The following is a 23,978-nucleotide window of genomic DNA, read 5'->3' on the forward strand; positions in this document are numbered from 1 at the left end:
CTTGCTGACAACCCTAGACTTCTCTGTTGACAGACTTTCCTTTTATTCTTTTGGATGTCTCAAAAGTATAAAGTTTCAACAGGTCCTAAAGGGACTAATAATGGAACGGAACTCAAAAGCCACAATGTCTCAGTTCAAATCTTAATTCTATCATTCACTAGCATTGTGTTAAACTTGGACAAATTAGATGATTTCTCTCTACCACAATTCCTCCTCTGTACAATGGGACTGATCACAATGCCTTATTCCATAGGTTTAATATAAAGATTAAATGAGTTAGTGAAATACAATGTCATGTAAGGTACTTACAAAGATATCTTTAAAAAAAAGTAATCACATAATCAAACACTACGTTACCAGTGTAGTAACTGATCTAGTAGCAGCAGTGAATGCCACAATACATAACCATTTTCTATTTATAAATTTACTAATCCCTGCTGCAATTCTATTTAAAAATTTGAGACAGTATAAGCAAAAATGTTAATATAACCTCTAAACTATAAATGAATGTGTAACAAATTTTTTTAAAGAATTTATTTATTCATGAAAGAGAGAGAGAGCTAGGCAGAGACACAGGCAGAGGGAGAAGAAGGCTCCATGCAGGGAGCCTGACGTGGGACTTGGGTCTCCAGAATCAGGCCCCGGGCTGAGGGCGATGCTAACCTGTTGAGCCACGGGGGGTTGCCCAAATGTGTAACAATTTTAACCATAACAATCTAGGTTTGTAAATTTCAAACCAAGAATTCAATAAACAGCTACTGCTAAGTACACAGTAAGTTCAAACAATACAGCTTCAAACCATTCCTCTGTGATGGCCACTAGATATTTAAGAAAATTTGCAAAACATGACATTATTGTTATTTTTAAGACGAGTTTCTTAAAAAAAAAAAAAAAAAAGAGTTTCTATCCTTTGCGTCACTTGCTGTTGTTAACCGAGGACCATCTAGTATTCATGAGAATGAACTTCCCAATAAACCATTAACTTCCATACCTTGTCTACTAATAGTTGAGATACTGTCAAAGTAAACAAATGCTGCCACCTTGTGGAATTATAAGTATGGTATTAAATAACTCAATATGATCTGTTAAGCAAAGGAAGAAAAACTTTACAACAAAGTTTCTTTGTCTCTCAGTGAGATTCTCACAACAGTAAATGACCACACTAGAGGTATTTCAGGCAATTTTACTGTAAGAATAATTTCTTCTAAAATGTAATAAAAATAATGCAACATTAAATAATGCAAATTTACCATTATATGCCATCTCTAATATATCTTTATCTCTTTTCCCAAAAGAAATTCTTCATCAAAATTTCCTATTTTGAAAGGAATTAAAAGCCTTTAAAGTGAGTTTACCATCAATGATGTGTGTGAATATGAGAAAAGAGAGAAAGGGAAAAATATCACCAGGGCTGTGAAACTTTCAGTCTCTTTGGATACTATTTTCCTTGTTGCTACCTTCTAATCTTCACCTATCCTGTCTTACAAACCTTCAAAATTGAAATTTTTTTTCAGGAATCTCTGGGTGGCTCAGCGGTTTAGCTCCTGCCTTCAGCCCAGGGAGTGATCCTGGAATCCCGGGATTGAGTCCCGCATCAGGGTCCCTGCATGGAGCCTGCTTCTCCCTCTGCCTCTGTGTGTGTGTGTGTGTGTGTGTGTGTGTGTGTGTGTGTGTGTGTCTCATGAATAAATAAATAAATAAAATCTTTAAAAAAATTTTTTTCAGAAATGTTAATTCAATGTTAATTAAAAATTGATGTTAGCATGCAAGATGAAACTAAAGGTACCTTTAAATTTTTAATTAAAATATTTTAATAAAACTAATCTCACTTTCTTTAAAAAAAGACTTATTTATTCTAAAGAGAGAGAGTGCAAGCAAACATGGTGTTGAGGGGAGGGGCAGGAGAAGAGGAAAATAGAGTCCAACCAGCCTCCATGTAGAGTGTGGGAGGCTGATATTCAAGCAACTGCACCACCCAGGCATTCCTAATCTCACTCTCATTAGGTGATATTCCCAAACTGAAATCGCACTTAAATCTTCAGCAAACTTCTGCTTCAGAATACACAATGCTCTGACATGTCTTGTATGATCAAGATTTAATACTCCTAAAACCAATATTACACTATAAGTTAACTAACGAGAATTTAAATTAAAATATGGGAAAAAGGATTTAGTAGCATTTAAAAAACAGCCCAAAATTATATTAAAATCAAGCTAAAATGGCTTTCAAAATGATTTTTTTTCAAAAATGATTTTTAAAAAATCTTTTTTGAATCCTAGAGATGTATAACCAATTCTACATTTTCTTTCTTTTTTTTTTTTTTTTTTCCAATTCTACATTTTCTAACTAGGAATGCTGCTTTTGTAATATAAAGTTAAGATGGAAATTTTCACTTTGTTTTTGGATTTTTCTTCATTTTGTAATGGAAAAGAAAATATAATACAGGACAAATTTACAATGCTAAGGGACATCAATCTATATTACAATATAAAGTAATCTGCATTATATTTTAGTTGAGTAGAGCCAAATAATTATAGATAAACGTATGTATCAGGTCATTATTATAAACTTCCAACATTATTTTTGCCATTTCAAATTGAAGCCTCATTTCCGGAATTTTTAAAAACATACATTATACATTCTTACACTAGTTAAGAATTTAAGGGGCACTTGTGTGGCTCAGTCGGTTAAGCACCCAACTCTTGGTTTCAGCTCAGGTCATGATCTCAGAGTTGTGGGATTGAAACCCGCACAAGGCTCCTCAACGGGTATGGAGGCTACCTGGGATTCTGTCTCTCCTTTTGCCCCTCACTACCCCAGTCCACTTATGCATAGGCACAACCCACTCCCTCTCCCTCTCAAAAGAAAGAAAAGAAAAGAAAGAAAGGGAAGGGAGGGAAGGGAGGGAAGGGAGGGGAGGGAGGGAGGGAGGGAGGGAGGAAGGAAGGAAGGAAGGAAGGAAGGAAGGAAGGAAGGAAGGAAGGAAGGAAACTTAGCAGTGTTACACTGTTACTCCAATCTAAATGTTTCAAAAACTTTCTTACACTGCTTCTATAAAGGCACTGAAATAATACTGAGAGCTTTCCTAAATCCAAGCATCATACCTGGCCTGTTCATGGTTATAATCTTAGCCTAGCTCACATTAAGGAGTCATCTAATTTTTGTTATATGAATTCATCACTCATTTAATTAATTAAATAAGCCCCACAATCTACTCCATTTTCAAATTTTAACCACGCCAGTACTTGATAAAGAAAACTCACATTGCCAATACATAGAAAAGAAATTAATATATGATTGTCGTCTTACTACTGAGCTAACCAGCTAGAATACCATAAAAGGTTTACTGCAAGTTTCTCTAGCTATCATCTTAAATTCCAAGAACAATATTCTTACATGTTAATAAAAATCTTAGTCATGCAAATCTAAAACCATACATAGTAATGTATTGGACAAGTTAAAAACTGCCAAATTCCTGATCTGCATCAAAATATCTTTTTAAGGTTTCTTAATTCTATCTAGGAGATTTTAAAATAGACAAGCAATTTGATGATACCAAGGAATTACTGGTAATTGTGTTACATGTGATACAGCCCTGTGGTTTTAAAATATTCATATTTACATTCTTAAGGATATAAGGATGAAATAACATAGCATCAGCGATTTGTTTCAAATAGTTAAGCAAAGAAAAAATAAAAAGTATAAATAAAGCAAGTGTAACAAAATCTGGATCACTGCTGAATCTGGAAGATGGCGATATGACGGATTATTATTCCATTCTATTTTTATGTGCATTAGAAATTTTCACTACAAATTTTTAAAGAATGGTCATCATCATGATGAACATATAGTAACAAAAAGATAACTAGAAAATCCCAATATTTGAAAACTATTAAGATATATCTCAATAATCAATGAGAGAAAAAAATCAAGTTTGAAACGTAAGTGCTTCTTGAACTGAATGAAAATTAAAATATTTCATCTCTTCAATGCCATAACAATGAACAATCATAAAGTTATGAAAACAGCTCCACTTACAGCAGCATCAAAAAATATTTAGGAATTAACCACGGAAGTGAAAGATTTATACAATGAAAACTATAAAAAATTTCTTAAAAAAATTAAAGACAGAAATAAAGACACATCCCATGTGCCTGGATCAGAAGACTGAATACTGTTAAGATGTCAACATTACCCAAAGCAATCTAGAGATTCAGTGCAATCCCTGTCAAATCCCAATGACATTTTCTGCAGAAATAGAAAAAAAAAAAATCTTGAAAAAGAAAAGACTTAGAGGAGTCACACTTCCTGATTTCAAAATTTACTACAAAGCTATGCTAAGTGTGTCTGGCACCTGGGTGGTTCAGTCAGCTAAGACTCTGACTCTTAATTGCAGCTCAGGTCATGATCTCAGGGTCATAAAATCGAGCCCATGTATGGCTCTGTGATGGGTGTGGAGTCTGCTTAACATTCTCTCTCTCCGTTTCCCTCTGCCCCTCACTCCACACTCTCAGTGTCTCTGAGACAAACGAAAACAAACAGAAAACTATGTGGTACTGATATAAAAACAAACTTGCAGGCAAATGGAACAGATGAGAGAACCCAAAAATACACCATTATGTATGTGGTCAAATGATCTTTGACAAGAGTGGCAATACCATTAAGTAGAGAAAGGACTTTTTCAAGAAATGATGCTGGGAAAACTGCATATCAACCTGCGTAAATATAAAGTTGGACCCTTACCTAAAACCATACACAAAAATTAACTCAAAATGAATCAAAAAGTTAAATCTAAAACACAAAACTATAAAACTTTTTTTGTGACTTGGGATTTGACAATGATTTCTGAGATAGGACATCACAAATACAGGCAATAGAAGAAAAATAGACAAATTAAACTTCACTAAAATTATAAAATTTTGTGCAATGACAGTAGTAACAAAGTAAAAAGGCAACCCACAAAATGAGAGAAAATACGTACAAATCTGATAAGGGATTAATACCCATAATATAGAGAGAACTACTGAAATGCAACAATAGCAAAGTTCAAAACTAGGCAAAGACTTCAATAGAAATTTCTCTAAGGAAGATAAACAAATGGCCAATAAACACAAGAAACAATGTTCAACAACACTATTCATTAGGGAAATGCAAAACAAATCTAAGAACTACCACCTCACACCTGTTATAGCATGGGGACTATCGAAAACACAGAAAATAACAAGTGATGGCAAGTATGTGGGGAAACTGGAAGCCTTGTGCACTGCTGATGGGACAGTAAAATGGCATAGCCACTGTGGAAAACAGTATGGCAGTTCCTCAAAAAATTAAAAACAGAATTACCATATAATCCAGCAATGCCATTTCTGGGTATGTACCTAAAAGAACTGAAAACAAGGTCTTGAGGAGGTATCCATACACCCATGTTCATAGCAGTATTATTCACAACAGGTAAAAAACACAGAAGCAACCTACGTGTCCATCAACAGACAAATAAATAAGCAAAATGTGGCATATACATACATATAATGGAGTGTTATGAAGCCTTAAAAAGTAAGAAAATTCTGACATATGTTACAACATGGACAAACACTGACAACATTATACCAAGTGAGATTAGCCAGTCACAAGAAAACAAATAAGGTGTGATTCCACTTAAATGAGATACTTAGAGTAGTCAAAATAATAGAGAAATAAAGTAGAAGGTTGTTGCCAGGATTCAGGGAAGATGGGAATAAAGAGTTACACTGTTTAATGGGTATGCATTTTCAGTTTTACAAGATGTCAAGTATTAAAGAGATGGATACTGGTGACCTTTCCATAATATTAAGAAGGTATATATTTAATTCCACTGAACAGCACACTGGTTAAGATAGTATATTTTATAAGTATCTTATCACAATAAAAATAAAATTTGGAAAAAAAATAGAAGATAACACACCAAAAATTCATGGGATGCAGCTACTGCAGTGAATAGAGAAAAATTTAAAGCACAAATTATATTAGAGAAGCAAACTTTCAACTGAACATTTTAGTTTCTACCTTAAGAAACTAGAAAAGAACAAATTAAAGCTAGGGAAAGCAGAAGAAAAAGAAATAATAAAATTAAGAGCAGAAATCAATGAAACAAAAATACAGACTATAAAAAACTAAGAACTGGCTACTTGAGAAGAGAAATAATATTGATAAACTTCTAAACCAGACTATTAAGGAAAAAAAATAAAGGAAACAAGTTTCCAATAACAGAGATGAGAAAGAGATCTTAGATAATCTAAAGACATAAAAGGATAATAAAGAATATTGCAAACATGTGAATGTGCATAAATCCAACAACCTAGGTGAAATGGACAAATTCTTTTAAAAACACAAACTAAAAATCATGTTTAATCAAGAAAAATATCAATAACCTGATTAGTCCTATTTTTTAAAATTATTTTATATTTGGAACTCTTTCCTCAAACAAAATTCAAGGCCAAGATGGCTTCACTGGAGAAGTCTACAAAATATATAAGGGAGAAAGAATACCAATTCTTCACAAACTTTTTTTAGAAAACTGAAGACAGGGGAGCCCTTATGAGAAGAACATATCCTGTCACCAAAACCAAAGACATTTGTAATAATACAAGCTGACCCTATGAGGTGAATACTATTAATCATTCCATTTTAAAGACGAAGACATTGAGGACTAAAGAAATTCCAAAACTTGCCCAAGACCACAGAAAAAAAATTGGGAGGCAACTTAACTTCAGACACAGGCTCTTAACTAGAACAATGAAACTGCGTGTCAAATTAAATTCTAGATACTCTTGCAAAAGTAAATAGTAAAAAATGCTGCCCAACACTTACCTAGAGACTATGCTGGAACCATTATAGAGATCACTAGCATATGACAATGTAGCCAAAGGTCGTACTGAATTATACCGAGTAAACTTGGACAAGCATTCCTGAAATTCATCCAACTGGCTTGCAGTTCGACTATCATCTATATGAAAAAAAACAAAACAAAACAAAACAAAAAAACAAAATAAAATAAATTAGCTGAACTGCAATGTAAGTCAAGGAGCAGTATACACAGATTTAAAATTATATTCTAAATACAAACAATTCTTAAGCATTTAGAGAACACTAGCATGGATAAACTGGAATGCTGATCTTTTAGCTTTAACAAAAATTTCGTAGTGGTTCACTGAAGACACGGTCTCTTTCACCATCAATAAAAACATAACATAAATATTTCTTTTTTTTTTAATTTTTATTTATTTATGATAGTCACACACAGAGAGAGAGGCAGAGACATAGGCAGAGGGAGAAGCAGGCTCCATGCACCGGAAGCCCGATGTGGGATTCGATCCCGGGTCTGCCAGGATCGTGCCCTGGGCCAAAGGCAGGCACTAAACCGCTGCACCACCCAGGGATCCCAACATAAATATTTCTTAAGCAACAATTTATTGGGGGGAAAAATGTGGCTCTGATCAAAAGGATTTTAATCTTTTATTAAAACGAAATTAAAAAATAAAAGAACAAACGAAAACAAAAACAAAATCCCGGGCAGCCTGGGTGGCTCAGCAGTTTAGCGCCACCACCTTCAGGCCAGCGCATGATCCTGGAGACTCAGGATCGAGTCCCATGTTGGGCTCCCTGCATGGAGCCTGCTTCTCCCTCTGCCTGTGTTTCATGAATAAATAAATAAAATCTTGGGATCCCTGGGTGGCGCAGCGGGTTTGGTGCCTGCCTTTGGCCCAGGGCGCGATCCTGAAGAACCGGGATCGAATCCCCCGTCGGGCTCCCAGTGCATGGAGCCTGCTTCTCCCTCTGCCTGTGTCTCTGTCTCTCTCTCTCTTTTTGACTATCATAAATAAATAAAAATTAAAAAATAAAATAAATAAAATCTTAAAAAAAAATCCCTTATCGATGTTGAAAGTTAGGATGGACAGAGGAGTATATACACTAGGACAGTCTATTCATTATTGTGAAGGAACATGTTTATAGGGTTACATCTACATGACCATGTTTATTTACCTTCAAAATACAATTTATAATAACATAATTTAGGTTAAGAAAGTAATTGCTTAAGTAAAAAGAAAGTGAATTACTTGTTCATATTATACTTTGAAATTTTCAAATCCAATTATGAAAAGGAAGTAGAAAACTGTAATATATCAATTATTCTAAAAAATAAAATACTTCTACTCAAATGTCTTGGTGGTATATGGAAAACATTAATTCCATCCACTAGAACACAGTATAAATGCTTTAAGTAAAGTACACTTCAGTAAATTAATCATAATTAACCTATGTGGAATTTAAATCACAAAATCATCTCACGAAAGACTGAGAATAAATACAGCTATCTATTGTCCAATCTAGGAATAAGACTACATAGAAAGTCTGAATAAAATCATTGTTTTTAAAAAGTACTTCAAGTTTGGACTTGTACTTTCCTTTCTAAAGAAAGAAAAGTAAAACCTAATTACTTTAGTCAGCTTCCTAACTGAAATTTGAAATAAGATAGTTACAACAATGTTTTAATACTTTCTTCTTTACTCCTAGCTCATACACATACAAATACATACAACTTTCTCAATGTAAACTTTCATGATACCCTCTCCCCCTTTTTAAAAGATTTATTTACTTATTTGAGAGAGAGAGAGAGAGAGCACATGAGCAGGGAGAGGGGCAGAGGGAGATGCAGGCTCTCTGCTGAGCAGGGAGCCCAACATGGGGCTCCATCTCATGACCCTGACTAAGATCATGACCTGAGCCAAAAAGCAAGAGTTGGATGCTTAACCAACTGAGTCACCCAGGTGCCCCGTGATTTACCCATCTTATTTATCCTCTGAAAATAACAGTAGACACATTGAAATTTAGATATAAGAATCATGAAGTCTGCAGAGTTAATGTACCATAGGATAGATAGTAGAGAACTGATTTAATTCATCTGGATGTATTATATTATCTTGAAGATTAACTACTTACATGAAGAAATTTATTTAAAATTTACAACGACAAAAAACAATTACTAGTCTCTGATACTAAGCTTCTATCCTCAATATTTTACATTTTAAAGATTTAAACAGTAACATAGCAAATTCACCTAACAACTTATATCAAGGTTCCAATTTTATACTGTTTCCATTCTAAAAACAGCAAAGGAACAAACTCAATTAAATGCACGGTCATAATGTTACTTAACTAATGCTCCTGCTCCACAAAAATTATTCTCAGTAAATTCAACAAGTTGGAAATAGAACAGGGGTTACTGTAATAAAACAAATCAACTGTACTACAAAGTGGTTTGAATTTAACAACTAATGGGTTCTTTTTATATAATCCTATTACTGTGAGTATTTAATGTAATAAAGAGTGACTGGAAAAAGAAAAAGAGTGACTGGAAAGACACCTTAGATATTGTTTAAATATGAATTTAATGTAAATCTATTCTTTCATATTTTGACACCAATCCCTAAGTACAAAAAATTCACAAGCATTCAAGAATGTATATTCTGTTTAAGACCATGATCTTTTCCTGGATAGCTAACCTTCTCTGGCCATCATACTATTCATTAACACCTACTTCCAACAGAAGTTATAAAGTGAACAATAAAAATAGCTACTCTAGTATCTGAAACTACAGGCATTCAACTTTTTTATCTGGTTATGAAAAGGAAGGATTTTGTTTGCTCAGTAGATTTTGGTCAATAATCATACATATCTGCTAGCCTATTACTTTTCCAAACACAGATTAGTTTGTGAAACTGTATTCTGCAGCTCTTTTCTATCTACTAATGCTTTTTAATTTACTTCTCTTTCAGTTACAACTAAAAGTCCAAGGCATTAATCTCTTAATCTTCATCTTTCATTTTCAGAGTTTAAAAATGAAAGTCAAAAAGAGGGAGGTGGGTTCTCATCTAAAAATACACAAAATGATAATCAAATATTATGAACTCCATTTTGTAGAAGTTAAAATTCCCTCTTCACAGTCAAAGGCACTAGGAAGAACTTCATACTCAGCAATATAGGTGTAGTCAGTGTGAAAATTCAGTAAGATAAACTTAAGACTCCTTACACACTAAGGACAACATATTTTAAGTACAAGAGAGCCATGCCCATAAAAATGGAAATCAAGCCTTCCTCCTGGTTTTAATTTATTCTACCTTCCAGTAATCTTACATCCCCAAAATAAATTGGTCTATATGAATACACCTTTACTATGCCACAGCATGCAGTTACTTAAAAATTACTTCCCAATCTCTCTTTCCTCTCTTTTTCTTTTAAATGTCTGCCATTTGCTTTAGGCTGTATTTCAACATTGTACCAAAAACAAAATCTAACAGGGTTAATATGAGCCCTCTGCCAATCAGAATGTAGGTCTCAAACCATTTTCAATTTCACAGCTTCCTACTACAGTTTTCAGACTATTACAGAGGCTCCATAGTGTCTCAATTCCTAGGCAATATGATACAATGAAAGCTTTCCATCTTTACAACTGCTGATCATTAATTTCATACACATTCATAAACAGATCTTGGCTCCCTCCTAGACTGCCTATGAAAATCTTCTTTTTCCTCCATCACCACCCTAAGGCGAACTTGTACAAAGGTCTAAAACAACAAGTAGATTTTTTTTCTCCTTCAAATTTTTTTTAAATTCTAGTCAGTCAGCACACAGTGAAATATTGGTTTCAGGAAAATTCAGCGATTCATCACTTACATACAATACCCAGTGTTCATCATAACAAACAAGTACCCTCCTTAATACCCATTCCCCATCGAGCACGTCTCCCACCTACCTCCCTCCATCACCCCTCAGTTTATTCTTTATCTTTAAGAGTCTCTTATGGTTTGTTTCCTCTCTTTACCTCCTCCCATATGTTCATCTGTTTTGTTTCTTAAATTCCACATATAAGTGAAATTATATGGTATTTGCATTTGTCTGAGTGACTTACTTTGCTTAGCATAATACACTCTAGCTCCATCTATATTGTTCTGAATGGCAAGATTTTATTCTTTTTGATGGCTAAGTAATACTGCATTGTTTATATAAGCCCCATCTTCTTTATCACTCATCATCACTCAATGGACATTTGGGCTCTTTCCATAGTTTGGCTACTGTTAATAATGCTGCTATAAACATCAGGATGCATGCACCCCCTTTAAAACTGTATTTTTGTATCCTTGAGTAAATACCTACTAGTGCAACTGTTAGATCACAAGTTCTATTTTTACATTCTGAGGCACGTCCATACTGTTTTCTAGACTGGTTACACCAGTTTGCATTCCCACCAACATAAAAGAGGATTTCCCTTTATCCACATTCTCAGCAACACCTGTTGTTTCTTGTATTGTTCCTTGTAGCAATGTGTCTAATTGATCACCTAACTTATACCATCTTTGTATTTTGTATAGATATATTTACATCCCCTATAAATATTAAAAAACAATGAAATAAAACAAAACACAGGGATGGTGTTAATGTCTCTACTTCATTGATGAGCAAAGACACTGAGAAAACTCACAGCTTGAGGGCAGAACTACATTACTTTTTGAAAGCAATGAAAATATCCAATGCTAACATGTCCTTGACTTTGCATAAGTCATTTCCTCTATGTTGAAGATGTTTCTAATTACCTTATTTAGTTAATGAATTTTAGTCTTAACTAAATACAATCCTATAAAATCAATACAGCTATCATTCCATTTCTCCATTTTCAACTTGACACAGATTTTTCATTCCTAAGTTATATTAATGGATATTCTTCTTTATTCCCAATACACTTGTATAACATGTATCACAGAGACAAGAAGAGACAAATCAGTTCATCTTTTTATTGTTACCCAAAATGATAGTGCTTAGAACTTAATAAATACTTAGTATTTAATAATAATATTTAATAATAAGAGAAAATTGAAAAAAAATAAGAGAAAATTGAATGGATTTATTTTTCCTAGCAACACATTCAAGGCTGATGTTTTTCTTAACTTTACATATAGCTCACTACATAAAGATTGAAATTTCTTAAATGGAGAAAAAAAAATAGCTATGGGAAAGCAATGTTCTTCAAGATCTCTAAGAACCTCCAGAACACTCTGGTAGAATATGTTGAAAATACACACTTTTGCTTTATAAATAGGACTTTATATAAATCCAGCATAAGAAGCTAGAAATGGATCTGACATATGAATTCGATATATTTTAAGAAGTCTGGAATATGTACCTGAAATACGAGACATCCTTGTAGAAAAGTAACATTGCTCTAAGTCTTCAAAATGAGCAGTGAGTCGTTTTCTTCGTGATGCTAATGTGCTGTTATACCAAGGCTGCTTCTTTGTCTAAAGTAGTTAACAAGAAAAGACACTTGTAACTTAGAACAAATGACAGTCTTTTTCTGCACAGAATATCTAAATGATTGCACATTCAAAATGTCAACACATTAAAATAACAACAAACAGTAAATACTCATAGTTCTTAGACCATATTTTTCTATTTCTATTTTAAAATGCAAATAGGCTCAGGGTTGGGAGGCCATGGGGAGGAGTTGGGGGCCAGGTCCTGATCCTTAGCCTAGAATTCCTGGGGAGTCAGGTTATACTATGGAAGGGAAGGGGTGAATCTATTACCATACCTCAGGTACCATACCTCAGGTAACAGGGGGTTGCATAGGTGGGGAGAGGAATCGGGTGGCCCACAGGCCAGAGAGGAGGGAGTTCTACGAATGGCAAAAGGCTTGAGGATGGGGCCACTTGGGGTAGGCGGACAAAGCAGCCCTGCAGGGGCAAGTGGTGAGTCCCACCAAGTGGTGAGTCCCACCAAGTGGTGAGTCCCACCCCCTGGTTGGTACAATATGGTGTGCTATAAAGCTCAAGCCTTCTAGCCAAAAAATAAAATAAAATAAAATATGCAAATAGGCTCTAAAGGCCAATTTTATAAGAATGAAATAGGAAACCTCTTTCAACTCTCCAAATTAAATGAAAACAGAAATCATTATAACTATCATGCTAAATTTACAATTTTGAGGATTTTAATATAAAAAAATTGTTAGAAAACAATGTTCAAAAGAAAACTAATTACTTTTTCATCACCCTTATATGGACCCCAGAATAACAGAAACACTACTTGATTGTCAGAGTATATATTTAAGTTAATACTGATTACTAAATTAAGGGGCAGGGCAGCTGTCCGGTGGCCCAGGGGTTTAGCACCATCTTCAGCCCGGGGTGTGATCCTACAGGATCGAGTCCCAAGTCGGCCTCCCTGCATGGAATCTGCTTCTCCCTCTGCCTGCTTCTCCCTCTGCCTGTGTCTCTGCCTCTCTCTGAGTCTGTCATGAATAAATAAATAATATATTTTTAAAACTTAATTAATTAAGGGGCAGTAATATGAATTAATTGGTTAATTAATTAATTAATTAAGGGGCAGTAATGTGAAACATGTAGAGACTAGTCTGACATACACATTAGAAGATCAGAATAACTAAATCAGATATATATAAAGCCAGCAAACCTGAAATACCTGAAACTGGTATGTAAATTGGCAAAAAACCTGAAATTGGCATGTAAATCTATGAAAAACAAAAATCTATAATCCTCAATATATAATATGCTGAAGCCATTTTAAATCAAAGGATATGACCATTCTTTTTACAAATGCTTATCATCTATGATTATGCTCGAGGCACACAGACACAAAGATGAGACAGGTAACCAGAACTTGAGATGACACAAGTTAACCATAACTATACAATTGCAAATGTATTTAAGTAATAAATATTAAGGTACTACTACCTTGAATAAAACACTGTAAAGTGACCCTTGCTAAAACTAGATGGTAGAGGGCAGCCCAGGTAGCTCAGCAGTTTAGCGCCGCTTTCAGCCCAGGGCGTGATCCTGGAGACCCAGGATCAAGTCCCACATCATGCTCCCTGCATGGAGCCTGCTTTTACCTCTGCCTCTCTCTGTCTGTCTGTCTCTCTCTCTCTCTGTGTCTCTCATGAATAAATAAATAAAATAACAAGATAGTAGATAAAAAGCGTATTTTAAAGCACTGCTTGGATCACAAGAAAATGAATAAGACAACTTTAGAAGGCATAAGAGACATACAACCAAAGAGGAAGCTGAATCAGAGAGGTGATATTAAAGAAAATATAATGATGCAGAGGAGGGCAAAGACAAAAGGAACAATACTTAAATGTACAAATACCTATAAAAGGAAAAGGGATCCCTGGGTGGCGCAGCGGTTTGGCGCCTGCCTTTGGCCCAGGGCGCGATCCTGGAGACCCGGGATCAAATCCCACGTCAGGCTCCCGGTGCATGGAGCCTGCTTCTCCCTCCTCCTGTGTCTCTGCCTCTTTCTCTCTCTCTATGTCTATCATGAATAAATAAATAAATCTTTAAAAAAAAAAAAAAAAAACCTATAAAAGGAAAAAACACTAAAACTGAGATTTAGAGGTTGAAAAGTAAATCTGTGAGCCAGAAGATAAATCTAAAGGAATTAACCAGAACTAAGGATAAAAGAAAAAAGGACAGAAAATTTGAAACAGAGACTAAAAACAATCAGACACAAAAGATAACTTACCTGACAGGACCAACAACTAAAATAGTTAACAGCAATAAAAGAGGCTAGGGGAGTGAACTTTGGTTATGCTCAAAAAGTGGATAGAAAACAACTCCAATCTAAAATTCAAATCCTGACAAAACTATCCGGCAACAAAATAAACATTTTTTTCATGTGAATGAAAACAAAGACTACTGCCTATAAGCCATTTCTTTAAAAAAAAGTGTGAAATCATGTGCTTGAAAAATTCAGTAATAGAAACCGAAGGCCTGAGACACAAAATGAAAAGAAGTCTAACCAAATAAGTAATTTTAAGTATTTTAAACATTGTTTTTAACATTAATTAGAATATTAAAATTATGGGCCTTAAGAATAAGACAGAGTAAATACACCAAAAAAAAGCACGTAAATCAGAAGAGTGAAAAAAGTCTCAATTCTGGAGCACTTACATTATTCAGGAAAGTAATTAAGGTGTTAAATCTAATGAAAATATGTTCAACATCACTGATCATCAAGGAAATATAAATGAAAACCACAATGAGATATCACCTCACAACTGTCAGAATGGCTAAAGTAAAAAAACACAAAAAACAACAAGTGTTGACAAGAGAATAAGGAACCCTTGTACACAGTTAGTGGGAATGAAAACTGCCACTGTGGAAAACAGAATGTGGAGATTCTACACAGAATTAAAAACAGAACCACTATATGATCTAGTAATTCCTCTCCTATGGATTTACCCAAACAATATGAAGATACTAATTCAAAAAGATACAACTACCATAGGTTTACCACAATATTATCTGAATAGCTGAACTATGGAAGCAGCCCCAGCATCCACTGATAGATGAATGGATAAAGAAGTCACATACACAGAGACACACACAGTAGAATGGATAAAGATGTCAAACACACATGCGTACACGCATGCGTGTGCACACACATAGGCACAGTGGAGGGAATATTACTTAGCCATGAAAAAGAACAAAATCTTGCCATTTTCAACAACATGGATGGATTCAGATATTACATGCTAAGTCAGAAAAAAAGCAAATGTCATATAATTTCCCTCGTATGTAGAATTTAAGAAACAAAACAAATGAGCAAAGAAAAAGACAAACACTCTTAACAACAGAGAACAAACAGATGGCTACTAAAGGGGAGGTAGATAGGGAGATACAGGGACACTTGGGTGGCTCAGTGGTTGAGCGTCTGCCTTCAGCTCAGGGCATTGATCCCGGAGTCCCAGGATCGAGTCCCGCATTGGGCTCCTGCATGGAGCCTACTTCTCCCTCTGCCTAGGTCTCTGCCTCTCTCCCTCTCTCTCAAATGAATAAACACTGAGTAATGTATAAAATTACTCAATCACTATATTGTACACTTGACCTAATATAACATTGTATGTTAACTATACTGGATTTAAAAAAATTTTTTAAATATGATAATAGGTCTAAATTCTGTTTAGGTGTTAAGTTTGGATAAATTTCAAGGATAACTAATGAAAGCATAGTAACAGAATAGGTAATGTTTAAAACATTAAAATGGTAGGAAAAGGGGGTAAAAACATAAGAGAAAAACACAAAAATTGAGACAAATAGCAAGCATTACAGAGTAAAACAGTGAAACTGTATCAATAATTGTAATAAATATACTAAATTAGTGATAGAAAGGAATTTTAAAATATAACTGTATGCTATCTGCCAAAAAAATAACTGAAAATATAAAGACACTGAAAACCTGGAAGTAATACCATGAAAAATAATACACTAGGCAAATGTAATCAAAGGAGGAAAAACAGACTCAAGATGAAAAGCATTAATGGAACTGGAAATAGCACCGGGAAGTGTAAAAGTTTCAATGTGATAATTGTACACTTAGTATACATGTAATAGTACAGCCTCAAATATATATATATATATATATATATATATATATATATATATATATATATAAAGCAAAACTTCCTACAGACATTGACAAACCCACCAAAAGGGCAGAAGATTAACCTCATCAACTCAACAGAGAAATCGATATGATCTAATTTTTAAAATTTAATGAATTACATATAGAACGCTGTATCCAATGAGAAACAGATTTTTCTTAAGCATACATGGGACATTTACAAAACTGGCATGTGCTGTGACACTAGATATGTTTATAATCTCAATAGGTCAGTATTTCTTAAATGGAATACAAAGGGCACTGATTATGAAAGTTACAAATTCAATAACTTAATTGAAGAATAACTTAATTCTTAATTAAGAAACTCTGTTGATCAAAATTCATCATTAGAGAGAAGATACAAACTAGATGATATTGGCAACATTTGCAACACCTAAGAAACAAGTTATTACTACTTTGAATATACATATATAAGTTTCTTCAAGTAAAAAAACAGAAGATTGATATAAAAAACCTAGAAAAGACATCAAACGCTATTTCACATAAAGTAAAGGACAATAAATATAGGATACTGGCTTTAGAGTGTCGGAAAAATAAGAATTAAAACCACAACTTAAAAAAAAGTAAAAAAAAATTTTTTTAATTAAAATAAAATAAAATAAAATAAAATAAAATAAAACCACAACTAACTTATATTCCTATACACTAAAGTGGCAACCATTTAGAGGTTGAATAATACTAATTACTGACAAGGATGTGGTGAAACTAGAATTCATATACTTCAGTGATAGGAGCTTTAAATTAATAAAAAGACTTTAAAAAGAATTTGATATCTCAGAATACAAAAACCATTGATATGTCTACTCTGTTACCCTCACTTCCTCTCCTACGTACGATATCTAGGGAAACTCTTGCACCTGAACAATCAGGAGACATGTACAAAGATGCCTTTAATATCAAAAACAGAAACTCTGATGAATCAACTACACCCATAGAACTAGAACAAACAGCTACTAAACTCAGGAACTAAAGTCTAAAAAACAATTCTGAAAAAAACTACTTATTATATCATTTTTAGAAAGTCTACATATAGCTAAACCAAATAATACAGGCTTACATATATGTACGGTAAAACTATTCTAAAAAGGCAACTCATTGATAAACACAAATATCAGAAAAGTAGCTTTGGGGACGCCTGGGTGGCTCAGAGGTTAAGCATCTGCCTTTGGCTCAGGGGGTAATCCCGGGTCCTGGGATGGAGTCCATGTCAATCTCCCCTCAGGGAGCCTGCTCCTCCCTCTGCCTGTATCTCTGCCTCTCTCTGTCTCTCATGAATAAATAAGATAAAAATCTTAAAAAAGAAAAGAAAAGAAGCGAAGCTCTGGACATGAGGCAGAGTGATGGAATTTGTTAGAAGTACCATTAATGTTCTAGTAATTAACATCAAGAGCTCAGTCCATTGAGTTTCTTTAATTGCAATTGTGCTTCTAAATTACATATTCATGAAATATATTCCTTTTTAAAAACCAACATAATTTTCATGAATTCTAAGCAGAAGAATCTAGATTTTTTTAAAAAGTGATCTGCTCTAAATTAAATCTTTAAAAAGGGGAGAGGGAGGAATCCCTGGATGGCTCAGTGGTTTAGTGTCTGCCTTTGGCCCAGGGCATGATCCTGGAGACCCGGCATCGAGTCCCACATCAGGCTCCCTTGCATGGAGCCTGCTTCTTCCTCTGCCTGTGTCTCTGCCTCTCTGTCTCTCGTGAATAAATAAATAAAATCTTTACAAAATAAATAAATAAAAAGTGATCTGTTCAATGGAAATACAGAAAAGATTTTAGTTTGAAACGTGAGAAATGATTACATAACAAAAATCAAGAGTATACAAGAAGCAGTCAAAAACAGTTTGCCTTCCAGTTTTTTTTTTTTTTACAGATTTATTTATTTATTTATGATAGAGAGAGAAAGAGAGAGAGAGAGAGAGGCAGAGACACAGGAGGAGGGAGAAGGAGGCTCCATGCCGGGAGCCCGACATGGGACTCGATCCCGGGACTCCAGGATCGCGCCCTGGGCCAAAGGCAGGCACTAAACCGCTAAGCCACCCAGGGATCCCTGCCTTCCAGTTTTTATAGCAACTTTTTTCACTATTTACTCTTAACTTTTCCTTAATTTATTTTTTCAGTGCAATTTTTTTCTTTTTTTTTTTAAGATTTTATTTATTTATTCATGAGAGACACAGAGAGAGGCAAAGACACAGGCAGAGGGAGGAGAAGCAGGCTCCATGAACACAGGCAGAGGGAGGAGAAGCAGGCTTCCATGAAGGAGCCTGATGTGGGATTCAATCCAGCAACTTTGGAGGCAAAGGCAGGTGCTCAACCACTTAGCCACCCAGGCATCCCAGTGCAATTCCTTTCTAATCCATCCAAAATTAGGTTGCTTCCTAATTCTTGGTAAAAATGCATTACCTAGCCCATCGCCATATATTAATTACTAAATTTACAAATAAAATTAATATAAATGAAAAGAAATATGCTAATAGTGAAGGGACAGATAGAACTGGCTGTAAATAATCTACAAGGCCAATCATCAGAATGAACATATTCAGAATAAGACCTAGATAAGAAAAAAAAAAAAAAAAAAGATCTAGCTATATAGGTAGGATATAAACATGGCTAAAAATCAAAAGGAAATGCTCATCACTTGTGTTGTGTTGATATAGATTATCCCTGAAGAAAAATGGCCACATTGACCAAATATCTGATGTATTTCACTTAACATAATAACTTATAGGTCTATCCATGTTGTAGCAAAGATTTTCTTTCTTTCTTTTTTAAAGATTTTATTAGAGAGAAAGACAGAGACAGAGAAAAGAGAGAGGAAGAAACAGATTCCCTGCTAAGCAAGGAGAGTGACTCAGTTCCAAGACCCTGGGATCATTGCCTGAGCCAAAGCCAGACACTCAACCAACTGTGCCATGTAGGCATCCTGATTTTTTTTTTTTTATGGCTGAATAATCTACCATTGTGTGTGTGTGTGTGTGTGTGTGTGTGTGTGCAACTTTCCTATGCATTCACCCATTAATGGGCAGATACAGAAATAGAAAGACATGTTTAATACATGCTTATGTTTTATACATGTATGAAATACATATATGATTGTATAAATATTATTATATACTGAGAAGCATGGATTAATCTCAGCTAGTCTGGACTGCCCATGTGGTTATCTCCAGACTCTTGCCCACATTATGGAACATATTCTCTAAAAAAAGATAAATGATATTCTGTAACCATAAGTCAGTGGGATGTTCTAGAGCAATGTATTAGTCTGTCAGTATTGTTTAGTAATAATAAATGACTTTATGACTCATACCTGGTTTCAGTAGAGGCTTTAAAGGCTGGTTACATAACTAGAACGTACTTCCTACATGACTAACTTAAAATAAGAGATCCTGCCTATAAGCCAACTTTGGATTCCTATTACTGAGGTACTTGAGACACAAGCCAGTAGTAGTTCTAAACCTGGAGAAAAAGCAATTCCTATGTGACCCAGTGTGGAAGGACAAAGAAGGCTAGGCCTGAAATCACCACATCCCTTTCAATGAGTATCCTCCTGCTGCTTGGCTGTATGGTATCCAATGCCTTTAATCAAGCTGTTCCAGAAGCATAAACTATTTGACTTTTGTGTTCCTTTCATTAATCACTTAAGGTGAGTAATATGTAATTAATGCATATATATATCTGTATAGATAACATAGATTATACATACATACATATGTCTCCTAGTTCTGTCCACTTGGAAGGCCTACAAGTACAGAAACTTGGAAGAGCAACGAGCACACTTAAAACCCGTATCTTGTTTTTTTACATAACATTCTCCATTAAAAGAAAAGAAATAGGGTTTCCTGGATACATGGCTGATTCTAGGACTGGGGCAAGTTAAGTACAAGATGATGATGGAACACCTTTTTGTCTACGACATAAGGAGGTACCTGAAGAATGATAGGAACACGTCAAAAGGATGTGGAAATCAACTTGAAAGAGTTCCAACTAGACAAATATGGGACAACTTAAGTTTCAAAATGATTAACAGAATGAATTACAAATCCATGAACCCATAAGGATATGAACAAAGAGGAGGGAAAGATCTTCCTTATAGTAGAAATGCTAAAATGTATAATAAGGAATTAAAAATTATTTGGGCAATAGCCATACCAATAACTATTCTCACTAAGATTTATTAAGATCTCAGATGAGAAAAAATGGTAATTTTACAATAATGAAATTTGACAGGTAATTGATCCGAGTTAACATCATCAGTATTGAGCAAAGAGATATCATATGTACCCAGATATGAGAAACTAACAAAAAGGGTACAATAACATCTCTGTAGTATTCCTGACTAAAATGGATAATCTGAATCTAGTCATAAGAAAACCTCTGACAAATTCAAATTGAGGGATGTTCTACAAAATAAATAACTTAATACTCTTCAAAAATGTCAGTGTAATATAAGACTGAGGAACAATTAAGATTTTTTAGGAGACGGGTACCTGGGTGGCTCAGTGGTTGACCCTCTACCTTTAGCTCAGGTCGTAATCCTGGGGTCCTGGGATTGAGTCCCACATCAAGCTCCCCGTGGAGACCCTGCTTCTCCTTCTGCCTATGTCTCTGCCTCTTTCTCTGTGTCTCTCAAGAATAAATAAATCTTTTTTTAAAAAAGGTAATAGGGATCCCTGGGTGGCTCAGCGGTTTAGCGCCTGCCTTTGGCCCAGGACACGATCCTGGAGTCCCGGGATTGAGTCCCGCATCGGGCTCCCGGCATGGAGCCTGCTTCTCCCTCTGCCTGTCTCTGCCTCGCTCTATAATGAATGAATGAATGAATGAATGAATGAATGAATGAATGAATGATCTAATTAAAAAGGTAATAAAATCTACAGCTGTACCATAGGTTCCATAGCTATTCTACTATGATTGGGAGTATTTATTTTTGCAGAATTTTTATCTATATAAATAATACTGGCATATAATCTTTACCAGTACTTTGAATCATTTCTTATAATAAGTCTCTTAACTATATAATGATCAATTCACATTTTTGCTTACATCTTATGCATATATTGCCAAATATTCTTCCAACTCTCTTCCCCTCTCCCAAACTCACACAACCACACACAGCAAGGAAGATTATTTCCAATTTTGAAAAATCCTGAGCCATATCTATTAGGCGACTGCTTTGTAACCTTACATTACTTCATATTTTGTTTGTATTATTTGGGAAGGTAAGTATTATTTTATATGTGAGCTAATGATTTGAATTTTCACCTCTTTTTTCTTGAACTTTTACAAATAAACTTTTACATTTTCTACCATTTTCTTTTCTTTTTATCAAAAAGATGAAATGGATATAAAAAGCTTTCATTATTTTGAAGCAATCAAACTAATTGCCTATCATACTTAAAATACCTTTCCTAGTTTTTTAAATGTTGTCCATTGTTAAAATTCTGTTTATGTACAATACAGGCTTCTTTCTCAATTTCCATAGTCCTATTATTATTTATATAATTGCTTAGCTGATCTAGATGCTCACACTATGTGGTTTTACACAAATAGATTCCTGGCTATCAAAACACCATTTACGCCATTTACTTAAATCCTCACTTTAGCCACTGATCTGCATAACCACCTCTACCACAGGCTAATAAATTCATTACCTTCCAGTTTGGTTTTAAATTTTATTGTGCTCCTTTTGTTACAGCAGTCCTAGAATACATATTAATGATTTATTAGATAAATACCCTTGTGATTATCACACCTCTGAATCATTCATACTACTAATGAACTTTAAAGTCAGTTGGTCACACTCTCTGCACTCTTAAAAAAACTATTGAGTTTTGGGCAGCCCGGGTAGGCTCAACAGTTTAGCACTGCCTTCAGCCCAGGGTGTGATCCTGGAGATCCGGGATCGAGTCCCATGTCAGGCTCCCTGCATGGAGCCTGCTTCTCCATCTGCCTGTGTCTCTGCCTCTGTGTGTGTGTGTGTGTGTGTGTGTGTTTCATGAATAAATAAATTAAATCTTAAAAAAAATATATTGAGTTTTTTATGGAATCACATTAAATTAATAGTTATGGCAACTGGTCTATTCAAATTGTTCTATAACTGCTTTAATCTCTTTCAATATTTTTAATTTTTCTTAAAAATTCTGTATTTCATTCAGATTTATTTTACTAGTATCCATAAGTACTGTCCAAATTATTTTAATCTATTACATATTATAAGTCAATCTCAATTATATACTGAAACATTTTATATGTGTTCTTTTTTTATCTGTCCCTCTTCACTGACCATCTTAAGCTTTGGGGGACCTGGGTAGCTCATCATTTAAGTGTCCACTCTCGGTTTCTGCTGGGATTATGATCTCAAGATCATGAAACTGAGCCCCCGCCTTTAGGCTCATGCTGGGTGCGGAGCATGCATAAGATTCTCTACCTCTCCCTCTGCCCCTCTTCCAGCTGGTGCCATGTATGTGGGCTTTCTCTCTCCTTCTCTCAAATAAATGAAATCTTTAAAAAAAAAAAAAAAACAAAACAAAACAAAAAAAACCTCCCAGCTTCTTGAGCTGAATGTCTAGTTCATTTATATTCATTCTCATCTAAAAGTGAATCCATTTAATAATACAAATTTTTGAGGACAATTCTGACATTTCAAAATTTTTGACATGTAGTATTACTTTTTTAATTGTTTGTACCACCATCTGGGACTACTACTCTTGGACACAAAGGTATACAGAGAAATTTAGTTTACTCTCTTCCAAATTATCTGTCTAAATTATTTATTTACTTGGAGATCCGATTCACAAAATGTAGACGATACCAATTATCCTGTTTTAGAATCATTCCACTTTCCTGAATGCTCCAAGACTATTATCAATAATGTATATCCTTTGAGGCTCCTAAGTGGCGTAGTCAGTTAAGCACCTAACTTTCTTGGTTTCAGCTCAGGTCATGATCCCAGAGTCCTGAGACTGAGCCCCACAGGAGGGCCACGCTCACCAGAGGGTCTTGCTTGAGATTTTCCCTTTCCCCCTCCCATTTCTGCACTCCCTGCTTCCTTCTCCCCCCCCACTCTAAATGGGTAAATCTTTCTTAAAAATGTATATTCTTTGATGCAAAGCATAAAGTGAGACAAGAACCTATTAAACCCAGCTTAACTGATCTCACTCAAAAAAAAAAAAAATTCCACAAAGTCTTTATAATGGCCTAAGAAAGTCATGCAACAAGTGGCCTCTGTTGTTTTATTTCATTTCCGCTTTTCTTCCCCTTGATTATTCCTCTCCAGCCACAAGGGACTTCTAAACTATGTCAGGCATGCTCCTACCTCAGGGTTCACTTAATAACCCTCTGCTCAGAACATGGGAATTCCAGATATACATACTCACATGGGTTTGCTCCCTCACCTCCACTTTGTTCAAAGGAGTCACTTTTATTACTATTAGTATTTCTCCAACTAGACTGTGAGTTTGGTT

The 23,978-nt window shown here is 34.8% G+C and overlaps 2 protein-coding genes across 10 annotated transcripts in view; one reads left to right on the forward strand and one right to left on the reverse strand.

Moving 5' to 3' along the window:
- COP1 (COP1 E3 ubiquitin ligase) overlaps positions 1–23,978 on the reverse strand; it is a 244,389-nt gene that overhangs the window by 129,209 nt on the left and 91,202 nt on the right. For all 8 annotated transcript variants that reach the window (XM_077901781.1, XM_077901780.1, XM_077901776.1 and 5 more), the window contains 2 exons: positions 12,216–12,330; positions 6,848–6,983 (listed from right to left, as the gene is read on the reverse strand). In XM_077901781.1, coding sequence (XP_077757907.1) covers positions 6,848–6,983; positions 12,216–12,330 — 251 coding nt within the window. The remainder of the gene's footprint in view (positions 1–6,847; positions 6,984–12,215; positions 12,331–23,978) is intronic.
- The window catches only part of LOC144316185 (transcription and mRNA export factor ENY2-like), a 73,514-nt gene continuing 69,376 nt past the window's right edge, over positions 19,841–23,978 (forward strand). Inside the window, exon 1 of one of the 2 annotated variants that reach the window (XR_013382027.1) lies at positions 19,841–20,161. Coding sequence is in view for 1 of the 2 variants with exons in the window: in XM_077901783.1 (XP_077757909.1) it covers positions 20,091–20,161 (71 nt within the window). In the remaining variant the exon portion in view is untranslated. The remainder of the gene's footprint in view (positions 20,162–23,978) is intronic. The other variant, XM_077901783.1, reaches the window with a different exon arrangement.

The sequence above is a fragment of the Canis aureus genome, chromosome 6 (genome assembly GCF_053574225.1).
Source record: "Canis aureus isolate CA01 chromosome 6, VMU_Caureus_v.1.0, whole genome shotgun sequence".
NCBI classification, from domain to species: Eukaryota; Metazoa; Chordata; class Mammalia; order Carnivora; family Canidae; genus Canis; species Canis aureus.